General features: G+C 43.1%; 1 protein-coding gene across 1 annotated transcript in view; it reads right to left on the reverse strand.

Annotated features, from left to right (window-relative positions):
• Nucleotides 1-22,164, reverse strand: part of CELSR1 (cadherin EGF LAG seven-pass G-type receptor 1) — a 273,393-nt gene that overhangs the window by 85,306 nt on the left and 165,923 nt on the right. Inside the window, exon 5 of the mRNA XM_026648694.1 lies at nucleotides 21,080-21,168. Within this exon, the coding sequence (XP_026504479.1) occupies nucleotides 21,080-21,168 (89 nt within the window). The remainder of the gene's footprint in view (nucleotides 1-21,079; nucleotides 21,169-22,164) is intronic.

The following is a 22,164-nucleotide window of genomic DNA, read 5'->3' on the forward strand; positions in this document are numbered from 1 at the left end:
GCCCGTAAATATGCCCAATGGTCTATGATGGGATGTTAGATGGGGTGGGATCTGAGTTACTACAGAGAATTCTTTCCTGGGTGCTGGCTGGTGAGTCTTGCCCACATGCTCAGGGTTTAACTGATTGCCATATTTGGGGTCGGGAAGGAATTTTCCTCCAGGGCAGATTGGCAGAGGCCCTGGAGGTTTTTCGCCTTCCTCTGCAGCGTGGGGCACGGGTCACTTGCTGGAGGATTCTCTGCACCTTGAGGTCTTTAAACCACGATTTGAGGACTTCAATAACTCAGGCATAGGTTAGGGGTTTGTTACAGGAGTGGATGGGTGAGATTCTGTGACCTGCATTGTGCAGGAGGTCAGACTAGATGATCATAATGGTCCCTTCTGACCTTAAAGTCTCTGAGTCTATGAATCCACTGCCTCTTAGCCCCCTCCAAATCACAGAGTCCAAACCCCATGAAGTGGCTTCTGCAGGCTTAGGGAAATGGAACAGTGTGAGGCTAAGTCTGTAGTCTCCATGCTGTGGAGGGAAGCATGGGTCCCCGAGTGAGGAATTCAGACTCTGGCCCATTGACTTCAGGGAGAATGGTGGGCACTCAGCACCTCTTGGGATCAGGATCCCTGTCCTTTCCTAAGTAAAACTCCCAGAATTCCAATGGCAGTTTTGTCTGCTTGGGACTGAATAAAGACTTCGGGACTTGGCCCAGCATGCAAGACGCAGACTTGTTAAATGAAAACTTTAAATGCACCATGATGATTGTTCCTGGAAGATTTGTTTTAATTTGTGCATAAAGAACAGAAGAAACAAATCCCTTGAGATGCTGGCAAGCTAGTGAATTCCACAGATAATAATTCATCAAAAAGCTTTTACAGAGGAGAAAGACATTAAAATGTTATGAGTCTGTATGGTCCATTTCTTCCCTAACAGTATAATTGGTTCTTTAAAGCCATCATGAATTATATTTGATCTTGTATACACAATATCTGAGCAGTTTCGCTCTCTAGCACAGAATACACTTCACAGCTCTGTGTCCCTGGAATGACTTTTGCTGCTCTACCCCTTCGTTTCCTGATATACAAAGCTAGACACAAGTTACTTTTAAGTCCCCATCACAACAATGAAACATCAAGTATCATTACTTTAGAGTCAAATCCTGACTTCCTTTCTTAGGTTTTATTCAGTTTTCACTCAGTCCTTAGCAGAAGAAAGTTCTACTGACTGGGGTTTGCCTGAGGAAAAACTCAGTGAAATAGACTGTCTTCCACATACCGAAGGGGCACTTCACATATGGATCTTCCCCATCTCCCATCCCACACAGAAGTGGAGAACAGCTGTCTCTACAGCACCACACCACCACCTCCTACAGAGGGCACTCGGTGGAGCTGAGGACTGTAGCTGGTTGTGGGGGGAAAAGGAGAAGCAGCACATCCCTCAACCAGCCCTTCAGCGATTGACTGAAAAAGACACCATGGCCTGGAGCTGTGTTATCTTTTTTCCCTCTCCCTCCCTCCCTCCCTCATAGATTTTAAGGCCAGAGGTGCCTATTATAATCATCTAGTTTGACCTCCGACATAGCACAGGTCATAGAACATCACCAGTGACTCCTGCACCAAGTCCATAACTTCTGGTTGAACAAGAACATATCTGCAAGACAGCCATCCAGTCTTGACTTCAAGTGATGGAGAATCCACCATGGCCCTTGGGGAGTGGTTCCAGGAGTTAATTATTCTCACCACTTCTTATTCAAATCTGAATTTGTCTAACTTTAGTTTCCCACTGTTGGATCTTGCTATGCCTAAGGATCTTCTCTGGGACCCTCTATTGGTTGGATGAGAGAAACTGCTGGTGCCAGAGCTAGAATGGAGGCATAGGCCTTCTGCCTGGATGGCCTAGGTTTGAGAGTGGGCCCAAGCCCTATTCAGTGGGGGTGAGGGTGGGACAAATCCCATCCCACTCCCTGACAGAACGATCAGGGAAGGGAGGATCTCCACAAGGGATCCCTCTCAGAGATTTCCTAATCCCAAAGCCTCCTCTCACTGTTTATTCTATCAGACAGGATGATATGGGCCTAAGCAAGGACCTCCATAGCACAGGTCATAGAACATGGGGAGGGATCCATCCATGTTTCCCACTGCTCCATGTGCCCCTGATTAAAAGCCGCATATTTGACCCCTAGACCGGAACACTGGAGAACAGAACCAAATATCACTTGTTCAGTGAGCGTCTCCTTGAACACAGTTTAAAAAGCTATGTTTTGCACTCAGTAAAATGAGTAGCATTTTACGTTTGATTAATGAAAATGGTTTGAACTTTCAGGCACACAGTTCTTAATGAATTTCCTTTAAATGCATTCAACAATAGAACATCTAATTTCTATACTTTCCTATATATGCTTGTAATTGTAACTGCTACACATTTTTAAAAAGAGCAAGGTCAGTTAGTGCCATAGAATAAATAATACAAATGACCAATAAAGTACATATATAACCTCTTCTGATTCATGGGATAGATCCATGTACTGTATGTGTGCCTCACACTCTAAACAGCATGCTGTTCAGTAATTGTATAGTTGGGACAAACCCTCCCAAATAAAAACCCAGCCAAATAAAAAAAAAAAATCTGCTGATGCAGTAACTTTTGTTCTTGTAAGGAGCTCCCCTGAGACCATCATAAACCTATCAGGCTACCATATCATTAACTCAGACAAAAACTCTTTGGGCGCTTAAGTGTGAGAGTAAATTAAACATGCAACCCACCTACAGGACTCTGGTAAATGCACTGTTCATGGTAAGTCAACAACATGTTTTTTTAGTGCATTACTTGAGTTGCATTTGAGCTTTGTGTAACTGAAGGGCTTCCTGCAAGTTTCTCTGGGAAGAGAAGGCTCTACTCTTATGCAAATATCCTCATATGGGGCCTTTCTAGAATTACAAATGAAGGTTTCAAACTCAGTCAAATTCTTTAAGTTTTTTGTGTCCTGTAAATCTCCTTATATGAAAACCATGGCAACAATTTGGATCCAACAGTAGCTTTGTAGAGGAAAAGTCATTCAGTACAAACTGGGGCTCTTACTGGGAGCTCTTTAGGAGCTTTGCAGGAAGCTGATTTTCATCATTGCCAGCTTGCCTGCTGCATTACAGCTAACTTGAACAGTCTGGGAATACATTCTATCGATTACTAACTACTAACAATGAGAAGAGATACACTAGGGGTAACAAACCTAGAAACATAACTAAATCCATAGTAACTGGATACTATATTAGAGCTGATAGGAACATCTGATTTGTTCCAGATAGAAGCAGATTTTGGAAATGAATAAAAACACAGTCAATAACTTTCCACTGATTTCAGCATCATACTCTAGATAGAGGCTTTAAAAACTGAGTCTGTTACACTTATATATAAATGTGAGCTTGGAAGCCTGGACTCACTAGATGGGGAATTCCCTACAACTTCTACTGGAGAAAGGTACAAATGGCTAAAAGCAGCTGCAGTGTTCCTAACAGTGGGATGGGAAGGGAGGGAGGTGGGTCCAAAGCTTTGCATTTTCAGTGCTCCCTTTGGTGCACTGTGTAGTGAGGGGAGCCATCCCTGCATACCCCCCAAGCACAGGAATGGTAACTGTGACAAGCCCTTGTGTGGGCCATGGGGAGGGATCCATCCATGTTTTCCCCCCTGCTCCATGTGCCCCTGATTAAAAGCCACAATCTGGCCCATGCTATTTAGTCCATACCTTTAGATGGATTTCTCTGGTTATTTTGGATCTCACTCAGTTGGGGGAAATGAGTTTTTTTGGTTCCATCTTGAGCAAACATTTCAAGAGTGTGCAAATTTCCATATTTAATATCTGCAGTCCTTGGAAACTTCAGCAAAACTTCCTAATTTTTATTGTAATAGGAGCTCCAGCTCCTACTAAAGTCAATGTAAAAAAATTCCCATTGATTCTAATGGTTGATTCTGGTCATAGTGGCATTAAGATAATCTTCTGCAACTGCATTCTTTATGCAGAAAATCCCTCTTAATCCTTTAATAAATTAGTTTTGAAGCCATTAGGATTTATTTCATGAATTGTCTCTGTGGCCACAATTGTCTCTCATCAGATGTCATTAGTGACGGATAACTACATAATAAATGTTTCTGCTAAACTACATCTACTAATCTTCAGACTTCTCTTATGAAGTATGCTTTTCAATAGGGGTCTAATATTTAATATTCAAAAAAGATACTTATGAAGATAATAAACCAATCACTTCTCTCCCCAGTACGTGTGTAGCTGTGGCCTTTCCAAGCACACATCATATTATCGAAAACTGTTAATTTCTATTTAAGAATATAATTGCCAATCACATTTCCAAATATGCAGACTACCAAGTAAAAGGAATTGGTAAAATCTATCACTTTAGGTTCAAATATTGACTGAAAATTGTTGCTCTGTGATGGCTGTTCAGTGGCCTAGGTACAACAAGTCAGTGATCTCTGTTCAGTTCCTTTTATGGCTGAATCATAAAAATCACCATCATAACTGGCAGTCTCAGTAAAGAAACCAAAGAGTGAATGGGCATGGAGAGCAAACTCCCCTTTTACTCTAGTGCACCTCCAGACAGGGCTGAGGTGCACTAGAAGGCAGCAGAGAGAAGTTAGCATTGTTTCTATAGCTGCATATCAGTTATGTGGGAACAGAGGACTTCAGGTTGCAGGGCTGTCAACCCAGCACTTTTCACAAGCATTAAATTCACTTTAAAAGAGAGAGAATACCCAGTATTGCCATCAATGGCTTTTGAAGCGATTGTATAGTTTGCAATCTGAGTTTAACCCCAATGGTATTTGATAGCTTGCTTTGTTCTTCCGAAGGTAACAGTGGGATACCAAGGGGGTGGGGTGAGGTGGGGTCAATCATCATTGCTGGATATAGAATCATTCTGTTTCCATAACAGGTGAATTTGCTATCATCACACAAGGTCTGTGTTTGCAGATGGAAACGTGATAGCCTATCTATCAGCTCCACCAGCAGCCAGCACTGTGGGACATGTATGCTACAATCAATGGGGCCTGCATTTGTCTCTCCATTGCAGACTGTTGTGGTGTAGCCATATTTCATCCGATCCTATTCAAAACAAACTGCAACATTAATCTCTAAGGCAGACTAGTACAACTGTCACCTTCTAGGAGTCTGCTCATTCTGCTCACCCAGATGCAATGAGTTTAGATCAGGGGTAGGCAACCTATGGCACGGGTGCCGAAGGCAGCACACGAGCTGATTTTCAGTGGCACTCACACTGCCCGGGTCCTGGCCATCGGTCCAGGGAGCTCTGCATTTTAATTTAATTTTAAATGAAGCTTCTTAAACATTTTAAAAACCTTATTTACTTTACATACAACAATAGTTTAGTTATATATTATAGACTTATAGAAAGAGACCTTCTAAAAACATTAAAATGTATTACGGGCACACGAAACCTTAAATTGGAGTTAATAAATGAAGACTCAGCACACCACTTCTGAAAGGTTGCCGACCCCTGATTTAGATTAAAGGTCAGACTCTGGCTGTCCTTAGGCGGGGAACACAAGCTCAGGGTGCCACTTTCCCCCATCAGTACACCTGCACAATAGGCAGCCAGACAGCCACTGCTCCCTCCCCAAGAGGGAAGGATGCAGCTGGCACAGTCAGATGTGTTCCACATCTCCACTGAGTGAACTGGGGCCATGACCAGGCCCCATCCCTCTATGCGCATACTTGATCTCAGAGGCTGACCATGCCCCTTTAAAAAAGGCACATCTGAGCATGCTTCCCCAGCCCCTGTGGAAACATTCTGCCTCTGGCTTTTGCCACACATGTACTACACCTCCACATACACTCTTGCATGGCACAGACTCCCAGAGCCAAAACAGAGCCCTACGCACATAAGGTCCTTTGTCAGCAAGGAATGCTAACTGTTCGCTACACAGGGAGACAGTGAAACTGAGTCCTGCTAGTCAGCTGCAATCAAAATACATTTTCTTATTGGAATAACTATAAGAATCGTATGAGAGTGAAGCTAAGAGGTTGTCTTCACTGCCTTGTTAGCTCAAATGGTTACACTCGAGGTACTCCACTCCAGCTAGCAAGCCCGTGAGTGACAGCGGCCAAGCTGGAAAGGCCAGCTCAAACCATCCTCAAGTTACCGTGCACTCATGGCCACAGTACTGAGTCCAACAAAGGCACTTGCCTTCTGGGGGCATTTCCCTTGGTTCTGAGCACCGCACTATTCTGAGTTGCTCCTTCCAAAGTCTCATGGTGTATTTTGGGAAAACAATGTTTGTCCTTTCTGGTCACATGGGCAGAAGTGGTGTGTGCCTGGCAACTTACTGCAGCACAACAATTCTGCTCGTGTTTGTTTCTGTGTTCTAATGGAAAGCCATGGGTCCTATTCTGAATGAGGAGTGGGATGCAGGGCTTTTCTCCACCCAGCTCCTAGTCCCCCTGCCTGGCATGCAGCAGCAGAAATGGCTGGCCAGAGGTTCCAACTCTGGGGGCCCAATCCTTTTTTTCCTGCCCAGATCCTAATCCCCCTGCCTGGCTCGAAGAGTCAGGGGCAGCTTGTGGCTCTGTATCTGTAGTCCTGTATCGGAAAGCCTTCTCCACGCGTGCATTTTTATTGTGATGAGATTGGCGAAATAAAATTGTGTTAAGCGCCCAGCCCTCTCTAGTGCAGTCAAAGCACTCACAAAAGCAAAGGGACTGAACAAAGGAAGGATTCAAAGTAAATAACACTATCAATATCAACTTTAAGCATCTAACAGTGCAACTGTGCCTATCTCTGTCAGTGCAGCTGAATTAACCTTTCACTGTGCATCAGTGACCAACGGTATTGGTGCAGCTGCATTACGAGTTAATTAATGTAAAAGTGAAATATACTAGCATCACCGCTGCTTTGAATTGTTAACAGTGAACAATAGCAGCAGTCCAGCCCAGCTGCCTTAAACCAGGTATAACGCGCACAAATGGCACAGTGCAACGTCACGTGAATGGGATGTGCACACGGTCACCTCTCATCACACCACTGTCCCTGCATGGAGGGTGGAGTGATGATGGCAATCCTGACCCTGGGCATTTCCTTCCATGGACTGGCTAAGCCTCCACTCAGTGGTCGCTGGCTGCATAAGCCCGGAGTAAAGTTCAGGCCAATGTGAACAGGCTGATGAACTAGATGCAGGAGCATCCATCCAATGGAGATGTGCATTTCCACCCCTCCTTTCCCTGCAGCAGTGTGAGTCCAGTCCTGTATTTCCAAGAGACTTTTGAAGTGCTCTTGACTTTACACCAACAAAGGCTTTGCCACAGACTTGCATCCTGGGACAGCGTTATTTTTTAAAAGTTTGCATGGCCTCTTTAAATGCTAAAATTCTAGTGCCGTGTGAGAGAAAGCACAGTGCTGTATACCCTGCAAGTGCTTGTTCCCACCCCCAGTTCTGTGTCTGCAGGCATTTGTATGCTTGTATTAATAATGCCTGCTTTGCATACAGGCAGGAGTTTAAATCTGGAAAGACAGCAGCTTCGTATGGCCAGCAGGGAACACAACACAGACACAGCAGCAGCAGTGAAGCCTACCCTCTGAGTACTGGGAGTGTGGGGGAGAGAGGATGATGGTTTCCCACATGCAGCAGAGAGTGGTAGACAGGATAGTAGCTGATCTCTGCCCTCTGGATGCTCGGGGTGGAAGGATGGAAATGGCAGTACCCATTCTAAGAAGGGTTGCCCACCCTCTACCCAGCAATTGCCACCCTCCACCTTCCAATACAGGTTTCAGAGTGGTAGCTGTGTTAGTCTGTATCAGCAAAAAGAACAAGGAGTACTTGTGGCACCTTAGAGACTAACAAATTTATTTGGGCATAAGCTTTCGTGGGCTAAAACCCACTTCAGCAGATGCATGCAGTGGAAAATACAGTAGGAAGATAAATATAGACAGAGAACATGAAAAAACGGGGGTTGCCATACCAACTCTAATGAGACTATCAATTAAGGTGGGGTATTATCAGCAGGAGAAAAAAAAACGGTTGTAGTGATAATCAGGATGGCCCATTTCAAACAGTTGACAAGAAGGTGTGAGTAACAGTGGGGGAAAATTAGCATGTAATGACCCATCCACTCCCAGTCTTTATTCAAGCCTAATTTAATGGTGTCCAGTTTGCAAGTTAATTCCAATTCTGCGGTTTCTCATTGGAGTCTGTTTTTGAAGTTTTTGTTGTTGAAGAATTGCGACTTTTAGGTCTGTAATTGAGTGTCCAGGGAGGTTGAAGCGTTCTCCGACTGGTTTTTGAATGTTATAATCCAATACAGATTAGTCCTACCCAGGCAATGACGGGCCCTTATGTTATTCCCCCCTGACAATGGAGTTCTCATCTGGCTGAGGCAATGCTGATTCATTTGCCACTTTCTCCCTGGTCTGTTTCTCCATCTCCTCCCTAGAGTCCTGCATTAGGGCAGAATGGCTGTGGCCCCCATTGGTAAGTGTCAGCTTCACCTCACCCAAGACTCTGTGGTTGGCGACAGCCCCAGGTTTCCCTGGGGGTCCTTCATCTATGGTCGATCACCCAGGAACTTCCCCTGGGGTCCGGGAGCTGTCCAGGGTGTAAGTGGCTCCGTTCTGCAGCACTAGAGAGTACCTGGTCAAGCCACTTGTAGTATGGTGGGGTTTCACCAGACTGGGAGATTTGGTCCTTTGCCTGGCAGTGGTGTCTTCGGGGGTTTGATCCTGTCCCGACATAGGTGGCTAGTCTGGTGGATCCCTTCCTCAGACAGTTTGGATGAAATGTCACCATTCGCCTGCTGAGTTGTGGTCTTGGACCCCAACCCATAAGCCCTGCTGGCAGCGCATCACAATTGAACAAGCAGCTTGGTGTCGTCCTGAGGCCAGCTAGAAGAAGGTGCCTTCCCCCCTCTCTCCCCCGGGTCACCATCTGAATGATCAAGCATAATCACAGAGCTAAGATAAACACTACAGGTGCAGACATGTAAGGCAAGGTCCAAACGCTGAAGTGGGTATTTATACTGAATAGAGAGAAGGTCCAGTTAATAGGCTGGGAGGACAGAAACAACAAATACCCCTAGGTGGGAATTTTGGGAAGGCATTGGGGGACTCCCAGCACTCAAATGGACTGTAAGCTGAGTCCCCACTGCATTACCAGCTCAAGCTTCAGTGGCACTCAAGCTCCAACCCACTCCCCTTGATAGGCCTGCTACCTTGAACTTAAAGTGCTACTTAACTCTAGCTAGAGATTTCTGAATCTGGACAGGAGTCAGTTTAGGGGAAAACCTCAGGTTATATCTCAAGCTAACACTTAAGTGAAGATCAACTGTAAATGGCCATGATTACTTTTATGTTTATCTTGCACAGAAGAATTTGCATGTTTAGTTTGGAAATATAGAGAAATAAAATTCAATTGTCTCTAAGAGGTGGACCCTGCACTCAATTCCTTACTCACAAAGGGTAGCCCAATAAAAATAATATTTCAAGGGTATTACTCAGGTGAATATTGGCTATTTAGGTAAGAGTTAGCAGGGCTGGGCCATGTGATTGTAAACTGGATAAGGGTAGGGAAAAGCCAGACCAGAGAGATGTCTGACATTGTGCTCTAAAAGTGACATGACCTGACAGTCCATCAGGAAATGTTAAACAGAGAACCAAGTTCTCCCTGATCAGAACATCCTGTACAAATACCACTCTGGGAGCTGACAGTAATACCCTTGCTAATTGTAACACCTGTGAAAGGAAACAAGAGTGTCTTAGAAAAAATTGGTGCACTTGGGCCTTTCACCTAGTGTCTAAAACTTTGTTCAAACACCTGAAAATAAGGACCAGACACTGGCTCAATGGCCTAAAGAAATCCAGTGAATAAAACAAAGGAATAAAAGAATTACACTTTACTGCATACTGTCAAGTATAAGAGGACATCCTTCACCCAATTACAGCAAATAGTGTGGTATTCATATTATATACACTTACTTACTGGAAGCCTTAAGGCTCAAGTGATACTTACATTCCAGATTCTTTCTGAAGCATTTATATCTGCTGCTTTTATACTTCTTGGGCCCTGAGCAGTTACAGGGAATGAATCCTTGACCACCAGTGGAAGATTGAACAGCTTCTCTCAGAGACACATGGTCTGATCTTGCAAGCCTTACTCTTGTGAGTCATTTCATGAGTCATTTAGTGAGATGCTCAAGTCATTCTGTGGTTTGACTGAATTACTGCAACATACGCAGTACCTATATAGTCAAGGTTGCCATAAGGATTTTCTGTTCTGTGCAGGATTCCTGGCCTGCAGGGAAATTACCTTATGTTCTATTGAGCTGCTGAAAAAGCACACTCAGCCTATAGGGCAGTAACATTTTTAAGCAACCCGGACTTAATTTACATATAAACACATAAGTACACCCCACATAAATATACACATACATGCCCTGTAATAATCAAAGAAACATGTCTATACTTAAAACATTTTTATCTCCTGCCAAATGACGAATAACACCCTTAGGTGATGAGTCAGTCAGGAATAACTGGAATATAACTTGAATTCTGGATGTAACTTGAATTCTGAACAAAACTGCATTTGTACTAAAAGTTCGGAACAATAGGTTGAAGTTTTCAACTAGTAAAACACAATCTATTATTACTAGATTCAATAAAACCTCCTCAGACAAATATAGGCTGTGAACAAGTGTGGTGCTGCGTGTGAAATTAACCCTGGATTTCTTAATCAACATTATCATTACTGAAAGTGGTTACCACTGGGTGGCCTAGTGGTTTTGTTCCTATTCTTGGTGGATGAGTGTCAACATCACTAAATGTATCCATTGCCACTCATGTTGGCAGACTCTGCAGAGGCCAAGGACTTAATACAGTAACTCCTCACTTAATGTTGTGGTTATGTTCCTGAAAAATGCGACTTTAAGCGAAATGATGTTAAGCGAATCCAATTTCCCCATAAGAGTTAATGTAAATGAGGGGGTTAGGTTCCAGGGAAATTTTTTTCACCAGACAAAAGACTATATTATATATATATATATACAGACACACACGTGTAAGTTTTAAACAAACAATTTAATACTGGTACACAGTGATGATGATTGTGAAGCTTGGTTGAGGTGGAGGAATCAGAGGATGGGATATTTCCCTTACTGCTAAATGATGAACTAGCAATTGGCTGAGCCCTCAAGGGTTAACTCTCTCACTTTTCAAGGCAGCAGGAGTGGAGGGAGATATGCGCATTCCCCTTTAAGTACACTGCCTTGTTAATTAGATCAGCTTGCTGAGACAGCAGCTGCTGCAAGCTCCCTCCGTCCTGAGCCCTGGTGTGTCCCTCCTACTCTATGGAAGATGGGGTAAGCGGGGTGCAGCAGCAGGGGGAGGGGGACACCCTGACATTAGCCCCCCTCTTCCTTCCCTCCTCCCCCGCACAGCAAGCAGGAGTCTCGGGGAGCAGCTCCAAGGCAGAGGGCAGGAGCAGCACATGGCAGTGGGGGGAGGGACACAGGAGAACTGCAGGCAGCTGCTGCACAGGGAACTTAGGGGAGCGGGGAGCTGTTAGGGGGAGCTGATATGGGGGCTGCTGGTCCACCCTGGTTCCAAGCCCCCACCAGCTAGCTGCAACGGGCTGCTCTTCCTGCAAGCAGTAGACAACGCAGGCGGCTACCAAACGACGTTAGAAGGGAGCATTACAAAACTTTAAACGAGCATATTCCCTAATTGATTAGCAACGTTAACCGGGACGACTTTAAGTGAGGTTATTGTATTTATGAAGACGAATCTAATGTCTCGCCTTAACTGGGCTCACTCTAGTTAGAGTAGAGGCACATTAGCAGAGTAACAGGGGAAGCTTGCACTGCTACTGCCCATTACTTTATCTGTTCTGTGGCTTAACAAAGGACTTCAACCTCCAGGGCTATCACTTTTCACCAACATCTAGTTTACTGGGGATAAATCTTCCCCCATTACTTCCGCCTCTTCTTCCAAAGTAACAAATAATTCCTAGAGCCTGTCTACACGGTGAAGTGGTGAACATCAGTGGGGTGTGAATTCTAATCCACACCAGCTGGCCCGTGTTGACCCTGCTAGTGTGCACTGAAAGTTCCCTAGTGCATGTTAACATAGTTATGTTTGAAACAAGATTACATTAACATACACTAGGAGCTTTTAGTGCATGCCAGAAGGGTCTAAATGGGCCAGTTAGTGAGTGACACACTGGTGCATATTAGAATTCACACCCCACTGATGTGCACAATTGCACCAGGTAGACAAGCCCCTATATTTATGAAAACATCAATCTCAGGGAAGTGGGACATGCCCATCTCGAGGAAGATTTGCAAGGAATATTTAGCACCAAAAAACAAAAACAAACAAAGGGACACTCCCTTTTCCCTCTCTTCCAAGAAATGTGTCTTGGTTGGAAGCTCAGCTAATTGAAATGCAAATGCCAATGGGACAATACAAAAATTTCCCCAAAATAACAATTATCGCACTTGCTTTATGTAAACTACCAAACCCAAAGGAAGATTAGTCAGTACGCTGTCAAGCTGGTGTTTAAAATACAGTACAGTACATTTTGCTGAAGCCTTTCAGAGATTCACTATCCTTGGAAAACAGGGGTTCTTTAATGTTTAAATAAGGTAAGAAAAGACCCTTGCCATCTATCATTAAACTACCAATTGAATATGGTAGATGGATGGTGGCTCCCAATTTTCTATTCGCCATATTCGACACAGGAATACACTGAAGATTGCTTCACTAGTGACCTGAATAGGGGTTAAAAATGAAACAAACCAAAAACAAGTATTTTCAACAGTCTGAATAAAAATCACCTTTCCCTTCTCAATTAATCAGGTTTCACTTTCTTGATATATACAGTGTCATAATCCTACCACGTCTCTAGATGTCAAAAAATTCTTTAAGGTAGAACAGGGTAGGTAAGACTTGAAGTCATAATGTAAAATATGCAAAATTAAAAGACCTCGCCCCCCCCCCCAAAAGTTTAAAGGCCTTCTTTATGCAATATAAAGTTACAAAAGGGACATTAAAACATGTTTTAAAATAATGCTGTTTATATTGCAGGTCACCTTTAAACTCAACAGCACTCCTCCCATTGACTTTAATGGTAGCAGGATCAGGACCCCTGCAGATAAACAATTTTCACATGTGCACCAGTTGAATCGGTGAAGATGAAATGAAAAATTTCAAATACATTAATTCTCACTCTCGCTTCCCTCCCAAAAATCAGCAGACATCTATTACTCCAAGAAACATGTCCAGGTAAACAGATATCTTGTTAATGGGGAGCTGGCAAGACTTTTAATATGAGACTGAAACTGAAGCAAAGTCTTGAAACAGCTCTGGATCACCTTCACTGGCTCAAAGCTCCTAGTTCTTTCCCCACAGTGTTTGTTATCCAGGAAATTCAATTCAGAATCACAATTGCCGCCACTAAGACATCTATCGACCTGCCATAAGCATTTAAATTGAAATCAAGAAGGCTGTCAACTGATGCCAAAGGAGGGAGAGGGGGAGAATCATTTTCATCAGTACATGTTATTAAAACTTTATTCCTGCCTCTCCTCCTCTGATAATTGTCATTTTTGCTACTGTGATGCTTTTGCATAAACACACATTGTTTGTAGGAGAATGCTGAACATTTGAGCAAGTGCAGAGCTGCTGTGATGTTTCCTACTGATCACTGCTGCACATTGCCTAAGTCTGAAATGGAATTACATTGCCCAGTGGTCACTGGCATTAAACACAATCAGGGAGTAGTATGATTAACATGCTACAGCTTAAAGGGTGGTTACGCTCTCTATTTCCCTCACCCGCACTTTGTAAAAGAGTGAGATCAAGGTTGATCATTGCCCCATACGGCGTAATTGTAGGATAATATCAATGTGTGTGAAAGAGGATTGGGGAAGATGAAAACAGGGACACAAAACAGCATAAGCCTTGCCTCCAATTATGAAGTCTGAGAGGAAGCCCCTAAGGTTTCCTAATGGCAGAAGCAGAGGCTTGTAAGGAGCAGACAGACACCAGCCTGGAGAGGGGAGGGGAAAAGGCATCAGGGATCCACTCTGCAGTAGAGGAGACAGGCAGGGCAAACTCCACCCCCAAGTACTCCTCAGGGAAAGAGAGTAAGCGGCCCCTTAGAGACAGTAGTAAGGAGGCCATGGACCCCTGCTCCTGGTGAGCACAGGGACTACACCCCAGGAGCACAGATCCCCCAAAAGGGGGTAGGGAGGGATGAGCTAGTGGTGGCAAGGGGCCACAATCACACTTCCCTTTCCCTACTAGCCCACACAACGGGTTGACTGTACACTGGGGGAGAAGCCTGCACAATCCACATTGATGGTGCAGCTTCCACGTGCCCCAGGCCTGCTGGGGAGTGAAAAGAAGGATTGTGCCTCCTGAGCCACCCTGCAGATAAATGATCCATTTTCTTAAGCATACAATCTGGCCCTTCCGCACAGCAGGGCTCTCACACTAACACCCCACCACTCCAAGCTCCCTCTAGTACAACCGGCTGCACATTTACTTTCCTTAGAAGAATCAGTACTATATGCAAAGCTGGGGTAGAGACTGACCTCTTGCTTCTGTATTTAAAACATCTATCTCTTCTCAGAGGTAAAGCAACTGATGAGAAGGTTACTTTCTGACTAACACTCTGTTAATAATGTTACTAGTAACTTTAACAAGCAAACCTTTTCTGAATTCATTTTAAACAAACACCTGGGGGGTCATTTCCACGCTTACCTCATTCGTACCCAACATCACCTTGATTCAGCTACAGAAATAAATCTAAACCCATAGCTCACGAGTACCCACACCACTGGCCTGTCTTGGAAGAGTTGAGACTTGCAGGCTTGTATTTTAAACAACCAACTGTCAAACAATTAGGAACCTCCTATGAGAGCCCACACACTCCCAAATCAGCTGTTCGTGGAATCCAAATTTCAGGGACACTCAAAGTGTCACTAACTGCCTTACAAATTTCACAAACTGCTTGCACTTTGTTCAAAGCTAATGATTCAAAGATAAGATCGGTTCATTCATTTGCATAAAATATAAACTGACTGACGGTTAAAATGTGTCTTCCAAGACAGCCTGGTTAAATGCTACTTTCCCTACTCACTGGGGCCTCTCCTGACACCCCTCTGTACATGGAAGTCTCACTGAAGTCAATGGGAGTTTTGCATAGATATCACAACCCTCGCAGCAGCAATAGCTGCATTGGACCCAATTAGAATCAAGGCCTGTTTGTGCTAGGTGCTGTACAAACACAGAAAGACGGGGACCCTGTCCTGAAGAGCTTACAATCTCTTTGAAAATGACATTTTGAAAGAGGGGTAACAAACCAAAGGAAGGAAGGTTAAGTGTAACAATGATAAGAATACATAATCACACAGACCTGCTAGGTGCACATCTCCAACGTTCTGAGTTATTTGTTTGTGGTAGCACCTACAGTGTGTTAGGCATTTTCCAGGTGTACAAAAGGGGAGAGTCCCTGTCCCAAGGAGTTTGCAGCCTAAAGACAGACTGTCTACCTGTCTGAGGACAGAAAACAACAAAAGAGCTTTTCTGTACAAATCAGTAAAATACATTGTAGGCAGCAGGGCATTAGTGAGTTTTAAGAGTGGAAAGGCTTGGGCCTTGTGAGTGAATTCAGGGAGCTTAAAACATGCAAAAGGGTAGTGCATTAAAGGCACAGAGGTGATGGTTCAGGACACTGACAAATGGATGGACCAGAGTGAAGTAGACGTGAACAATATGGAGTTATCTCCCCCTTCAAACCTGCTTGTGTGGGTAATTTAAATGAAGCCATACGTTTTAGGCATTCTGTTATTCAAACATGTCTGAGTTATATCAAGTTTAGACATAACATCCTATTTATCTTGGCATAACACAAATCCCTAAATTATCTGCCTTAGCAAACTCCTCACAGGGACTTTTTATCTTCAAACCTTGTTAAAACATAAGCCTGCCAAGGAATTGCCTTACAAATAAATATCACTAGAAGCAAAGACCTAACCATCCCCTCAGTTACACCATGGTGGCCTCAAGAGGGGGGCCCAGGAGAAGACAGGGCCATGGCTCTATCTTGCCAGCAGCCAGTACTACACAGCCAACAAGACTGGCTGCTGAGGTGCATGCTGCACCATCCTTGAGAGATGGTGCAAGGTATGCACTCCCCTGGAGGGGCACTCTAGGGCCTAGTCTACACTACGGGATTAATTCGGATTTAGCAGCGTTAATTCGAATTAACCCTTCACCCGTCCACACAACACAGCCATTTAGTTCGAATTAAAGGGCGCTTTAAATCGATTTCTGTACTCCACCTCGACGAGCGGAGTAGCGCCAAAATCGATTTTGTTAATTCGAATTAGTGTTCGTGTGGCCGCACACCACCGAATTAATGTGGTTAAAATTAATGGGGTAGTGTGGCCGCACACCACCGAATTAATGTGGTTAAAAACCGAATTAATGTGCTTAGTGTGGCCGCGCACAATCGAATTTATACAACCTGTTTCCCAAATTCGAATTATCTAAATTCGGATTAATCCCGTAGTGTAGACATACCCTAGGAGCCTGAACTACAGTTTGCATTATTTAAGTACTACACATGCAACTAACTTTGAGACCTGAGTGTGATTTCCCCTCCCCAACCCCAATGCTAGAGATTCCCCAAATAAATTGCTGAAGATACCAAAGCTTGATTTACCACAGTAAGATGGCATCAGGCTTTTACATTAAAAGGCAGAGGTATGTGTACCTCTCAGAAGAGTGGTTACCACATTGAATGCATGGTTCATCACTGCGTTTTATGCCAGTTCAAAGCCCCTGAAGTCAACGAAGCTACGCTGGCATAAAACGGGAGTAACAGGGTGGTGAATCAGGCCCTATGTTTTGATGTCTAGTATCTCCAATAGGCTTATAAATCATGAACAATAACTGTGGCATAACAATAACACTTCAACCTCCCTGGTCACTCAATTACAGACCTAAAAGTCGCAATTCTCCAACAAAAAAACCTTCAAAAACAGACTCCAACGAGAAACTGTAGAATTGGAATTAATTTGCAAACTGGACACCATTAAATTAGGCTTGAATAAAGACTGAGAGTGGATGGGTCATTACACAAAGTAAAAACTATTTCCCCATGCTAATTTTTCCCCTACTGTTACTCACACTTTCTCGTCAACTGTTGGAAATGGCCATCCTGATTATCACTACAAAACTTTTTTTCTCCTGCTGATAATAGCCCACCTTAATTGATTAGTCTCATTAGAGTTGGTATGGCAACACCCATTTTTTTCATGTTCTCTGTGTATATATATATCTTCCTACTGTATTTTCCACTGCATGCATCTGATGAAGTGGGTTTTAGCCCACAAAAGCTTATGCCCAAATACATTTGTTAGTCTCTACGGTGCCACAAGTACTCCTTGTTCTTTCTGTGGCAGTGAGTTTCCGTGCCTGGAATCAGTGGAAAGAAAGGGAGTGATTATTCAGAGCCCCTACAACAAAAATACAGCATTTGGGTGATTAAAAGCAATATCAGACCTTTAAATCAATAGTATGAGACAGAGACGATATCTACTGTTAACTACCCCACTGGGTTGTTTACAAACGATGAGAAGAGACAATTGGCTGAAAAGTGAAATTAAGAGTGAAATAATTTTTGATTCCTTCTACCCTTGCCCATAAAAACTCAACAATCCTTCCTCACTGCACCACTTTATCACATTAGACTGTTGAACTATATTGTTCTCTTAAGTCCTTATTGTATTCAGAACTTATTAAAAGGAACCATAGCATTTATTGCATTCTTCGGTGCTTGATTTTACTCTTAAAGTTTCACTCCTTTTTTCCAGGCCATCCCTTTCTATACAAGTGTGGGCCAATGCCCAATGCTGACCTCTCTTAATGAAAATATATGTTTAGATTCACTGTTCTAGCTTGGCGCCCTGCCCCCCCGCTGGCCCTCTCATTTCACTTCTTGCTTGCAGACAAAAGCCCTGCTCAGGTAGACTCCTATATCATTCACTGGGGGCAGGGCCAGCCTGAAGAGATTGCAACTTCTTTTAATGTCGACAGTCCTGAGAAGACCAGAGAAAGGGGAAAGGCCCAACTTTGGTCCCTTGCCCATCCCAAAAAATAAGCTGCTGCATTTTTAACAAAAGACTAGGAGGGGAAGGGGAATAACTACCCTCTAGGGCAGGGGTAGGCAACCTATGGCACACGCGCCAAAGGCGGCACGCGAGCTCATTTTCAGTGGCACTCACACTGCCCGGGTCCTGGCCTCCAGTCTGGGGGGCTCTGCATTTTAATTTAATTTTAAATGAAGTTTCTTAAACATTTTAAAAACCTTATTTACTTTACATACAACAATAGTTTAGTTATATATTATAGACTTATAGAAATAGACCTTCTAAAAACATTAAAATGTATTACTGGCACGCAAAACCTTAAATCAGAATGAATAAATGAAAACTCGGCACACCACTTCTGAAAGGTTGCCGACCCCTGCTCTAGGGAACAGCATCTGGGGAAATGGGAAGGAACACCCGTGTGTCCCCTTCTCCCCAAAGAGCTGGAGCAGTCTGGGAGATAGAAGGGGAAAGGCCCATACACACACTGGAAGGCTCAAAACTGAGCATCTGTGACCCCCAAGAATCTCCTCCAAAGAAGACGGCAAAGCAGGGAGAGTATTTCAGGGAAGCCCAGCAGGCCAGTTACTGACCCTGATCCCGACTGTTGAGCTCCCTGCGCTCTCCTCCTGGCATGGCAGAACTGACAGAGGCCCCTCTGTCCTCCCTCGCCAGTGAGCCTTGATCTGCTGTTGGGAGGAAGAGGGCAGCACACAGGTTCCAAGAGTCCCCTCACACTGAGAGCCACTCTCACAGTGGGGCTTTGTCCACCCCAGCTCAGAGGGAGGGGTACCATTGTAAGAGGCAGACAAATAAGCAAATGCTTTAAAACAGTAAAATGTCCTTCACTATGCTAGCAGAATAATTTATATTATCCCTTCAATAAACAGAAACAAACTCTGAAAATGAGTCAAAGGTTTATTTTTAACCACTGTATAGGATCACTTTTCCTTTTAGAGAATAGGCTGGAACTGTTTCAACTCCTTATCTTTTTGGCAGCACTTTAGAATTTTAAACTAGTAGCCATACTATGCAATCCAACCTTTCGCTGATGTATGTTCCTTTCCCTATGCTTGCTGGCCCATGAAGAGAAATGGCTCACCATGAAATATGTTAAGGGTTTCTTTATCATTTCAGTAAATAACTCCCTTTATATTAAAGCTACTTACTGGGGGGGAAAAAGCCAAGAACATGCAAAAACAGTGTTTTACAGATTACAAGAAAGACTTTCATTGTGTCCAGGGTCACATACATACAAGTTACACTTCTGTTTCTCTGTTGTACAGTGAAAATAAAGGCACATAATACAGGAATAAATGCATAACTGGATATGATTTTATTTTCTCCATAAAATATCCTTAGGCTAGAAGACACTACCTATGAATCTGATGAAAATCCTAATCTTCTCATTCAAAGTCGCACACAAATTGTAATGAAAGGACACAGCACTGGGAAAAAGAACTTGTTGATTATATTAATCCTTCATCTTCTATTTATCTTCTTATATTAGTATCCTCTTTCCTTTATAACACAGCCAACAGTACTCATCTATTTCTTTATTTAATCCTTCATAATGCTATCATGTCAGACTAAAAAGCATCAATTTTAAATAACCATACGAATTATTTAATTCCATTACAGACACAGGAGCTCTGAAATCTGTGTCTAAACTATGACCCAGTATTTAATCTCAAAGCCCTCTTTTGTTCTTTACAGAAATGGCTTGTGTACCTAGATCTCTGACATAATCAAACAGCAACTTACATTTCCCATAAGCTACCCACAGAGCACATGAGTATCCTTGCACCCTTTAATTAGTTCATTGAGTGTATGGAATAGCCTTTTTTCCATTAAATCTAATCTCTTATATCTTTGTACATGGCAAATGAAAATTATTTAGTAGGATCATTCCTGATTACTCGAAAAATACCATATCACAGCTTAACTTTCCAATTCTCTGTATACAGTATATTGTTTCCTTTACATGAATTTTCATAGGAGAATGCACCAAAATAGAAGTAAATGGCTTGCAGTGCTGCCTGCTTTTTCAGTACTTAGCTACTGTAATAAATATTAATACTAGAATCTGGTAAAAAATATCAAAAGGCAATAGCAGACACTGTCAGAGGGCCCTCAAAAGGAAAGTCTACCAGTAAGGAAGCTGTGGCAGCACAAAGCAGTCACAATCTTCCCTCCACCTGTGAGTCTGAGCAACCCCAAAAGTGACAAGTATCAGAGGGGTAGCCATGTTAGTCTGAATCTGTAAAAAGCAACAGAGGGTCCTGTGGCACCTTTAAGACTAACAGAAGTATTGGGAGCATAAGCTTTCGTGGGTAAGAACCTCACTTCTTCAGATGCAAGACATCTGTTTTAATTTTTACTTCTTCAGATGCAAGACATCTGAAGAAGTGAGGTTCTTACCCACGAAAGCTTATGCTCCCAATACTTCTGTTAGTCTTAAAGGTGCCACAGGATCCAAAAGTGAGTAGTCTTGACCATGCAAAGGGCATGGACAGAGTGGTTGGGGAATGTGGTGATTCAATGCATCCCCTCAGCAACTGTTAGGGGTTTTAGAAGAACTGAAAACTAGAAAAGCCCAAAATAATTGAACATTTTCAATTTTATTCTTCCTCAAAGGACACCCTGGACTCGAGCCTGCGCTCCTATTGTGACTAGACTCAAGAAGAACATGAAGGGGAGTTTTGCCTCAGTCAGGTGAGCAGGACTAGTGCCAGGGTTAGTTAAAAATTAAAACAAAAACAGAAATCCCAGGGCAACTAAATAGGCTGGGCCAGATCCTCAGGTGGTGTAAATTGGTGTTATTCCATTGAAATCAATGAAACTGTGCTGAGGACACACTAACTGGCCCATTGTCTTTACTACTTTACACATAGCCTTCTTGAAGTGTTCTACCTTACCTTGTTGTAGTACTGCACCTGAACAGAGTGCCACTGTCCATCACTGACCCCTCCTGGAACAAATGGTGCAACTGTTGTAGTGGTCTCCCCTGAAATGTTAGTTGGAACATGAGAAGAAAAAAAAATAGTCACCATGACGGTTACTCTGATTTAGTGACCTGCTCAGCATTGTACAAAACACGAACAGAAAGACAGTCCTGCCCGAAAGACAATAGTTTACCAGCCACCCATGAAATCCAGGCCTAATACAGTATATACACTAATGGTAATTTAACATGCAAGAATTTGGAGTGTGAGTCTGAGAGTTGCTGAGTACTCTCAGTTTTACTAGAGTCTATTTTGGATGCACAAACATAAAAGTGACTTCTGTAATACGTCAGTGAAACATGTTTCTTTTTGCTGCTGCAGAATGTAAAAGGAGATGTACAGGATAAACAAAGCTATTGGAAAAGTTGTCGAATGAGAACACATCAACATGAGTTTTGCTGCTTTTTCTGTCATTAACAAAAGTGTGATTTTTGGTTTGAAGAGTATCTTGCTGGCTAAAAGCACATCAATGAAATCGACTTCTAATCAAGGCTGAGAAGCTGGAATCTGACAGCTCTACTGGAAGGAGTGTTACAGAAACAAAACACTTTTCTCAGAAGAATTTTTAATTTCTAAACTTGTGGTTAAGGAATATTGTTTGCAGCCACTCATTGATTAAAATCAGGGTTGCTTTGTATATTATATTTGTAAGAGTAGAGGGTGTTAAGTCAGGTATGCAAACCAGAAGAACTAGCATGGTGATTATTCATTGCTGCTGTGAAGTAATGACAAAACAAACATTTACAGCAAAAGTACATAAGGGCCTGGCAAAGTGCTTTGGATTTCCACCCCCCTTTTTAAACACTTGGACAAAAGTTCCTGTTACAGAGGAAGAAGAGAAGAAAGAACATTAGACAAACTACCTATATAATAAGTCACAGAAAAAACAACTCCCCTCCCACAAGTTAACAAGCTGATAGTTTCACATATTGAACATAAAGCGTGCATTCTCCTCTATATTCATAAGTAACCTTTCACTATTCTTTTCTGTGTCTATG

This window comes from Terrapene carolina, unplaced genomic scaffold (genome assembly GCF_002925995.2).
Source record: "Terrapene carolina triunguis isolate 2854851 unplaced genomic scaffold, T_m_triunguis-2.0 Scaffold68, whole genome shotgun sequence".
Classification (NCBI taxonomy): Eukaryota; Metazoa; Chordata; order Testudines; family Emydidae; genus Terrapene; species Terrapene triunguis.